At 41.7% G+C, this 9193-nt stretch overlaps 1 protein-coding gene and 1 long non-coding RNA gene across 3 annotated transcripts; one reads left to right on the top strand and one right to left on the bottom strand.

The window, feature by feature from the left end:
• Positions 1-174: 174 nt before the first annotated feature.
• Positions 175-6883, bottom strand: LOC129814402 (plasminogen activator inhibitor 1 RNA-binding protein-like). 2 transcript variants are annotated; one of them, XM_055867507.1, is made up of 9 exons: positions 6628-6883; positions 5279-5468; positions 4810-4950; positions 4622-4690; positions 4382-4459; positions 3783-3984; positions 3201-3254; positions 2793-2993; positions 175-1778 (listed from the first exon to the last, which is right to left on the bottom strand). In XM_055867507.1, exons 1-9 carry the CDS (start codon positions 6881-6883, stop codon positions 1719-1721), a joined length of 1251 nt encoding a protein of 416 aa, XP_055723482.1. In that variant the 3' UTR covers positions 175-1718. The 2 variants fall into 2 exon arrangements, with proteins under 2 accessions (XP_055723482.1, XP_055723483.1); XM_055867508.1 differs by having other exon boundaries at positions 5279-5465.
• Positions 6884-6950: 67 nt separating this feature from the next.
• Positions 6951-7961, top strand: LOC129814404 (uncharacterized). Its single transcript, XR_008753252.1, has 2 exons — positions 6951-7037; positions 7295-7961. It is a non-coding gene; the product is annotated as an uncharacterized LOC129814404 (long non-coding RNA).
• Positions 7962-9193: the final 1232 nt, after the last annotated feature.

Below are 9193 nucleotides of genomic sequence, written 5' to 3'. Positions count from 1 at the left end.
ATCCACTGCCATAAGCAGTCCTATCAATCTTACGACATAACATTGAAATAATACCACCCCCCCAAGAAAAATCACACAGAGCTTGAATATAGAAAACCACTTTTTTTTTTTTTTTAAGTGTTCTTTTTAAAAGTCACAGTAATGATCTCACACAACTCACTGCCAGGGGCAGAATACATTTAACACCTCTAAGCAATTTATTAGAACAGGGATGTTTGCAGAAAAGTCGACCGTCAAATGGCTCAAACAGTCTTACAAAAGGTTTGCTCCAGTCACCTGTGTCCCTGTATTACCAGCAAGTCTTTCCAGAGCATTGGAATATAAAGCTTTCAGTCATTTAAAATAGTAAAATGTACCCCTTCCCCAAACCCAATGTGTGAAGTATACCTACTTCGGTAAAATAAAACCTTGCCTGGAAATGCAAGACACAGATGACTACAAGCTCGATTAGCAGTCATACATTCTGTAGCACTCGATTGCGCCACATTTAACAGCCCATTTCTTTCAGAGAAATTATGCAGTAGTGCTGCTGTAGTAATGATAACAAAATGCAAAATTAACAGCAAAGATGATCACAAGAGGGAAAAAAACAGGGATTTACTTCAGAGTTCGGGGGCTGATAGGAACAAGTGCTTTGCAAACTCTAAAAGATAGGACTACAAATACTACATTTATCAAATACTCTAATTGCAAGATATGTCCACAATCTTACCTAGATAGTCGTTTCTATGTTCTCAGAAATAAAAACTACTTCAGGCCAAACCGAGCTGCTTTTGAAGTTGTGGTCAAGTTCCTGGAGAATGTCAAGTTCGTGGCAGGGGAGTACTTCAAGTGTTTAAGTAATTATTGTTCACATTCAACCCAATCACACTTTCTCTCACACACACAAAAGAAAATACAATATATTCACATAGTGGTCTTAAGGTTACTAATAGTATAGCCTGTACAACCTACAAGGACCAGCCTAGATACACATTTGGGCCATGGCTGCCCCAAAGACACAGGTAGTAACATCTGGACCAGGGATAAAACAACCACTGGTCCACCAGAAAAAAGAGCCAAGCTATCAATAGGAAAATAAAAGGAAACCAGAGGCATCAACTTTCACTGCATAACAAGCAGAAACATTACACTTAAGGAGTCACTACTTTTAAAAACACAGTTCATAGATTTAGTACAAAGGTGCTAAAATGCATTTTAAGTTTAACATCGGAGGAATGCATGACTTAAAAGTCACCCCTTCAAAATAAAAGCTTGTCTAAGATGACCACAAAATATTCAGGTAAAGTCATGAGGAAAGCTAGCCAAAGCCTGAGGAACACACACACTTCAACCTCAATCTTGGAAATGCATATATTCAAGCAGCAATACAAAAAAATATCCATGAAGTATATATGCATAATCTCTGAAAAAAACAAATAATATATGAAAACATCCCTGCTATCTTGTCTCTAAATACAAAACTTCTACCAATAACTTGCTTCAGTGTAACAAGAGAAGTAATTTTTCCTATTTTTTTTGTCTTTTTATCAGTCCTTTCAAAACAGGTTAAAATTTCAGTCCTCAGCTGTGAATGGTATGGATGACTGTCTTCTTTTTGTCGTTAAAATCATTTCCTTTTTTTCTTTCTCTCATATACTTGAAGTTGTAAGCATGCAAGCCTCATAGGAGGGGGGGCGGAGGCGCTGACGGGGCGGGCTGGTGGCGATGCTGAAGTCTTAGGCCAGGGCTGGGAAGGCCTCTGGGTCGTCAACGTTGGGAACAGACACTCCACCTGGCTGGGGACCAAGAGAAAGAAAAATAATGCATTTATAAAAGCTCAGAGAATACTGGGTCATGTTCAGTAAGGGGAAAATGTTTTGCAGTTGAGCGATTATAGATTAACAACACAGTTCAAAACAATAATTAGTCAACTTCAGCACAGAATTTCACTTTGTGGTCAGTGAAAACAGCTTTCTGTGGTCAGTAACCTAGGGTCCTATACAAGCTGCGTTGCGGAGAACGCGGACGGAGTTACGGAATCCAGACATTAAACCGGAAATCAACAATATTCAAAAATGTATTGAATTTTGTAGAAAATCAACTAAATGTATTGAACTTATTCCGAAATGCATTACATTAGCCCAAGTTAATCATCAGACATGAAGAAAATACGTTAGGGATTCTTATTTTTCTGCAAATTTGAAACAGCACGGGAATGCTCCTGTCGGTGTGTGCACGAATGTCTCCACTTCGTGTAGCCGATAGCGATGATGCTAATATTAACCTTCTGGTAGAGATGGAAAGGCTTTCCCAAAAACCATCTCAGTTAAATGTTGATTACAAAGTACCCTATGCCTACTTGGCAGAATGATATTGTGATTATTTGCATCAGCGGTAATTTGTTTTGCAAACTCTGAAATCACAGGAGCACTACAGAAAGACTGCTAACCAAACAACGGTCTCTTGCTGGTGCTCACTTGCATTAAGTTTAACACCCCAAAAATCTAAATGTATTATATTTTTCCCATACCTCAAAAGTGGTCTCTTGATGTGGTTTAAGCATTGTTGTGAATTTAGAACAGAACATCCATTTAAACATTATTATTTTTTTTTTTAAATCAACAAGTGCGATTTTGAGAGAACCTAAAAAACTATGAAAACGGAAACCTGGAAAATGGGACTTGGGAAAAAATAAAACGGAATCAGGCAAAAAATAAAACTGATTTTATAGGGCCCTAGTAACCATAACCTTTTGTGATCATTATTTACAACCATTTGTGGTCAGTTACAACAGCCTCAATTAGCGTTACCTTTTCGGGTCGAATTCCCCCTGCGCGAACTGGACGGTCGGATCGGCCGCCTCCTCCACCGCGGCCTCCCCTTCCTCCACGGGCTCCCCCGCGCCCGCGCCCAGGGCGGCCCAGGTCTCCAAAGTTGATCTCCAGCTGGGCTGTGATGTCGTTGGCGGGCTTGCGGAAGTGGTGGTCCGGGCCGATTTCATCAGGGTTGCCCTGATGGAGATTTGACTTTGTTTACATTTAGTCAGAGCTAGAGTTTCACATTTAGACAGAGTCCACTCATGCAACCATGTAAACTCAAATAGCCAACATGCTAACTACTGTTTAACATAATTTAACTACTATGCCAATGTGTATGCATGTGTAGATGAAGGCTTGTTTTATCAGAATTGTGTAGGGTTGAATATATGAAACAGGTACCTTGAACAAGGGGGTCATGTCTTCAATCTCCGGAGTATCAATCACAGCTGGTCTCTGCAACATCCAAGAGAAAGGACCAACAATAAGCCCAAGCACTTTTGTAATGACATAGCCTCATGGGGAGGGTTTTAAGCTGGTTTGCATTACGATCTGGTTTATATCAGCCCTTTTGGTGGCTAATACATAAACAAAATACAGAACAACAATGAATCAATACCTTAAAGATGTGCATACTTCTTTAGCGTTGATCAGTCAATAAGAATCAAACTTTTCTAATTGCAACTTCTTTCCAAACTTGAAACGCAACATTACAGCTAATCCTACATTTCTTGAACATTTACCAATATTACTTGAGTAGGGTATATCTGTAGATGTTTTGACTTCAAATAGATTTGAAATTAAAACAAATGATTTAATCGATTCAGTCACATCTTTAACTTAAATAAAACACATACTTTGCTCAAATATAGGGTTGGGAAAAAATTATTAAAATGTTAAAAATACAACTAAATACAATGGCAAAACATAAAATATACATGACAGCAATAGAAAAGCAAACATTTGGCAGTTCGTGTCACTTACATCTTTAGGCTTTTCGTCGCTGACGTCTTCGCTCTTGGACTTGTGCAGCACGTAGCCCTTGTTCCACTTGCTGTCGGCGCCCTCGTTGGGCTTGCGGATGTTAAACTCCACCTTGGCACGCTCCTTGTCCTGCATGGCCTTCCATTCGTCCAGGGTCATCTCCTTGGGGCCCTCCTCCTTAGGTTCCTCTACTTCGTTCTCCCTGGAAGAGACGGAGACGCATCTGTTACGGCAAGCTATTACCAGCCATTGTCAGTTAGCTTTCAAATTGGGTTTGTTGTTTTAGATTTCATCTAGATTGACTGTAGTCCTACTTGCGTTGTGGACCATGTGATGAATTGAATGTTGAGATCAGACTGAATGAAGCAGTATGAATGGAGCACCCTAGTGAACCGGTACAGTGATGTTAACTCCAAGAAAAGGTTTCCCTTGCAAAAATTAGATTTAACCTGTAAAAATAAAGGTTAAATGAAAAAGGAGAGAAATGAGTTGGTTGTCCTGTTTCAGTCAGAGCAGCAGTCCTGGGGTGTTTTGCACTGAGGTGTGTGTGTGTGTGTGGGGGGGGGGGGTTAACTGGACAGGTCCAGGAGGGTACTCACTTATTCTCAGAGTCAGCAGGGGGGTGTTCCACTCCCTCAGGAGTTTCCTCAGGGGCAGTAGTCTGTTCGGCATCACCACTGGGAACAAAAATTCAATTTAATTATCCCCTCCGGGGCAAAAGCAGAAACCAGTCAATATCAACAAAGCCAGTACTTCCTCAGTGTAGGACCTTGCCTACACATAATGGGTCTGATCGGTCTCCATTTAAGGAAAGAGGTTCTGATTTTTTGAACACCCACCTCGTTTCGTCCTTGGGGTTTCCCCGGTTGTGAACACCACTCCCGCCACGCTTCTCCTCGGATTTCTGACTGTTGAGACAAACATGAAACCAAATGCGCCACCATCACTAGTCACAGAGCATCTGAAGCTCAAATCCTACCCCCCCCCCAAAAATATCGCTTGAGGACTCGGAGCAGAAATGACTCACGGTTTGTCGCCACCGCTGTGTCTGTCGAAGTCCCGTTTACCACGGGAGTCGAAGCTGTCGCCCCGGCCCATGCCCCGTCCCCGTCCACCACGCCCAGCACGGCTGCCACCACGCCCTCTGGGGGGCCGGTCTCCTAGAGGCCTGATGAAGGACACACACAGACTTTGCATTAAAGAAGGCAGATAGTCCTGAGCTGCTCCTATGAATAATACTTTATTGAAAGCAAAAAAAACAACAAAAAAAACATGCAAGGATCGGTATGATTTGAGTTTTGACCTTTAACAAAAAAATCCTTTACACCACTGTCAAAGTCTGGTGCCACCTGACACTTACAAAGTAACACAAACTGAAGCATGCAGTGCGTCCCAGACATCCGTCTATCCCACAATCCCTAGACAACCAGATTTACATTACCAACAATTATCAAAAAAATTGCTGACCATTGTCATTTACTACAGCAATTACTCACTTGTCTGCAGAGAACTCTCCTCTTTCTCCACCGTCGGGCTTGTCCTCAAGGGGTTTGTCGAAGCGGCGCTCGCGTGGGGGTCTCCTGTTGTCCGGCCTCCTGTCGCCGGTGGGCCGCCCCTCCCCCTGCCCGCCCTGTGTGCCAGGCTGGCCCTGCTGGTCCGGCCTTCGGCCCACCCGCCTGATAACTGCTACCACAACAACACACGGAGGCTTTAGATGTGGCCAATCACTCAGCACTGGCCAGAGATGACTACAGAGACAAATGAAAAGGGTTGTGCAGTGAAAAACCCCATGAACATTCACCACTCTTTCAATCAATAATACCTTTTGATTAAAACATGCTTTGGCCTGATAAAGGGTGTTGGAGCCAAATAATGTGTAACCAAAAAGTATAATACAACCAAGAGTGGTATAATGCACCGGTGTCTACACTAGAGACGAATTGCACGAGGAGCTTCAAGTAAGCATTTAACATGAAATGTGGGTCAGTTGTCAGCAAATGTGTTAGGTCATACCAGACGAAGCTGGTTAGATATCTCATGAGGGTGTGGAGTGTTAGCTACGCCCTGTCATGGTTTATTACTTTGACAGCATGCACTCTTGACTCAAGGCAGACACGCCTGCTGTCAATGCATGTAGACATGGTATTTATACTTGTGTAGTTGACATCCGGCCAAATCACTTGTTTACAGAAATACAGCGCATGCACGTAGACAACATCCTAGTAACTTAGCTACTAATTCAACAAGCTAGCTAGCTAACATGATCTGTATGGAAATGCTTCTGCAAATATAAACGCCAGCACGCTCTGTCACAACACGTTACTGCATAAACCGTTTAAACAGACAACATAAAGTGTTAACTATGCTATCAGTGTTGTTTTGAAGAATAGCTACGTTAGCTAACTGCGCAGCAAGCATGCCCCTCAAATCCTAGACGAGCCAGCTACCTTTTTTGCTCAGCTAAGAAATAAGTTATCTAATTCATATATATGCTAACCAAACTCGAGCTGTTTCATGACAAACACATTTTACTGCGCAACTACCACTGGAGTATCATTTACAAACAATCCACATCCTGCAGGTGGAATTAATTTCTGAGACAGGTTAGCCTGAGTGCACTGTTGGGTGATATACAGTACATATCCAATGCATGATTAACCTGTCCAATAATCATGCATTGGATATGTGCATGTTTGCAGTGGGTTCTGTTGCCGTCTAAATTGATCACAACAGGACAGGTACCATGTTGACCCTCGTCATGCTGTTGTTACCAAGCTGGCTAGGTTTTTGCAGGTTAGGAAATATAAAAAAAAACGCAATACCAATTTGTGAGTGTGAACCTCACCTTCTTTCTTCGGAGGTACTGGAGCCTGAGGTTCATCTTTTTTGTCAAGGAGCGGATTCTTCCTGTCCTTCTGTGACTCTTTCTTGGGCTGCTTGGCAGCTTGGGCTGCAGACTTGGTGATACTAGCTGCGGCCGCCTCTTTCTTCTTGTTCTCCGCCGCCTTTAACACCTCGAACGGATCTGATTCATCATCCAATAGCTGGTCAAACCGATTCGTTACGACGCAGCCGAAGCCTTCTTGCAGTTGTCCGGGCATGATGGCGCCCCTTCAGCGGGATTTACCTCCGATTCTACGAGGCTGGGTGCGAACAATTCGCTAGATACTGCCACAAGATGGCTGGGAAATGTACCCCTTCTCTTCCGGCGCGAGGAATATCCGGGACATTCAGTAGTGCGCCATATGATATGGGGTATGTACTTGTCTTGCCAAGCAGGGTGTCAAACTATGCTGTTTGTAAACACATGCACATTTTCTCACGTGTCAGAAGGTGATAACTGTTGAATTATTCCTATATCGCGCATTAGCCATTAAATATAATTGATACGTTAATTGACAAAAACCAAATGCCTATGCACTGTAGGTCGGTAACAATTCATATACTGATGACCAATAAAAACCTTTATTTCCTTATTGTTTATTAGATAATAATACATACCCAATATGCAGTTAATGCTTTTCAGGAAATGAAGAGAAGAGAGAGGGAAGAGGGGACCTTTTTCCAAGTGAAGCATTTCCTAATCCCAATATACAGCAGCTCTCTCTGTGTGTGTTCTGAAGATTAAGGAGGATTTATAGGTTTATAAAAAGCAGAAAATAAACTTGTGTGTAGAGGGCGGGCAGGGAAATGTTGTGAACTAATGGTAGTGTTATGCAGCTGTCTATTTACAAGCATTTCGCTACACCCGCAATAACATCTGCTAAATATGTGTGTGACCAATACAATTTGAGTTGATTTGATCTGACTAGTCACTTCTCTGAACTTCAGAATGGGAAGTTTGGGAACTCAACCATCCAGCCAAACACAGCTGTTGGCGACAAGGTCACATATTGGATGCCAAGTTAATTTAGCTTTTATCATTTTCTATTCTATGAATACAGTATCTTTGTAATAGTTTAGCCCCTGTAGAAGGTATCATACTATTTGTGTGTACATAAGTCTACTACAGAGTTTTAAGGCATGAGCAAGACACTCACATGACTCAACTGTGACAAAGCAATTTGGCAAGCAAATGCCTCTCCTCATAACGCCCTAAAGTGGTGTCAATGAAATGTGTGCCATGTACAATATCGATGACATTACAAGCATCTTGCACCAATAAACGTATTGGAAGTATCCGCTTCATGTTGGAACTGGCATTATATCCTATGTGCTACTGTATTTCTCTTTAGACCTACAGTACAATATGACTCACATTTTACCCGAGACCCATTTTAGTAGTGGGATATTACTCCTATATTAGCCTCATTGTTGAAAATACTGTTACATTTGGTGTGAGTGACACTATCCATCACCACATCATCTTTTATGAATGAAGTGACATAACCAAAGGAGCACATATAACTGGCTTGAGATAATTGGTGTGGGCCTAAGGCAAACCACGCCACCCAAATAACCCTAATCATGGTTTGTAAGGCTACACCACACCAAAGCAACCTGTGTGTGTGTCACATGATACAGGTATCAGGTAACAACAGGGCTGGTGTCTTTGTTACACCAGTAAACTAGGCCTACACAGTTCACATGCTCTGCAAAACAGACAAGACCAACTGCTGTTGCCCTGTTGTTGAACAATTCAACCTGTGAAATATCCATTTGAACACGTTCTAATTTGGCCATGTTGATTTTAGACTTTGACTACACTCACTGCCTTCAGAAAGTATTCAAACTCTTGACTTATTCCACATTTTGTTGTGTTACAGCCTGAAGAAAAATTGATTAAAAAGTTTTGGTTTTCCCTCACCCATCTATACACAATACCCTATAATGACAAAGTGAAACCATGTTTTTAGATTTTTTTTGAAAATTTTTTGAAAATGAAATTACAGAAATATTTCATTTGCATAAGTATGTAGAAACACCTTTGGCAGCGATTACTGCTGTGATTCTTTCCGGGTAAGTTTCTAAGAGCTTTCCACACCTGGATTGTGCAACATTTGCCCATTAATAGTTTCAAAATTCTTCAAGCTCTGTCAAATTGGTTGTTAATCATTGCTAGACAACCATTTTCAGGTCTTGCCATAGAGTTTCAAGTAGGTTTATGTCAAAACTGTAACTCGGCCACTCCGGAAGATTCACTGTTGTCTTGGTAAGCAACTCCAGTGTAGATTTGGCCTTAAGTGTTAGGTTATTGTCCTGCTGAAAGGCAAATTCATCTCCCAGTGTCTGGTGGAAAGCAGACAGAACCAGGTTTTCCTCTAGAATTTTACCTGTGCTTAGCTCCATTCCGTTGATGTTTTATCCTGAAAAAAACTCCCCAGTCCTTAACAATTACAAGCATACCCATGACATAATCAGCCACCATTATGCTTGAAAATGTTGAGAGTGGTACTCAGTAATATGTTGTA

This window comes from Salvelinus fontinalis, chromosome 17, assembly GCF_029448725.1.
Source record: "Salvelinus fontinalis isolate EN_2023a chromosome 17, ASM2944872v1, whole genome shotgun sequence".
Classification (NCBI taxonomy): domain Eukaryota; kingdom Metazoa; phylum Chordata; class Actinopteri; order Salmoniformes; family Salmonidae; genus Salvelinus; species Salvelinus fontinalis.
Note: the sequence above shows the minus strand (reverse complement) of the source record. Positions and strands in the feature narration are given on the sequence as shown.

What these genes read in the sequence shown, in the direction of transcription:
- LOC129814402 (XM_055867507.1), bottom strand. Translation starts at nt 6,883, where the DNA reads ATGCCCGGACAACTGCAAGAAGGCTTCGGCTGCGTCGTAACGAATCGG. An exon ending in AGTACCTCCGAAGAAAGAAG is followed by an intron (nt 5,469 to 6,627) that starts GTGAGGTTCACA and finishes TTGTTGTGGTAG; the next exon opens with CAGTTATCAGGCGGGTGGGC. An exon ending in CACAGCGGTGGCGACAAACC is followed by an intron (nt 4,691 to 4,809) that starts GTGAGTCATTTC and finishes TTGTCTCAACAG; the next exon opens with TCAGAAATCCGAGGAGAAGC.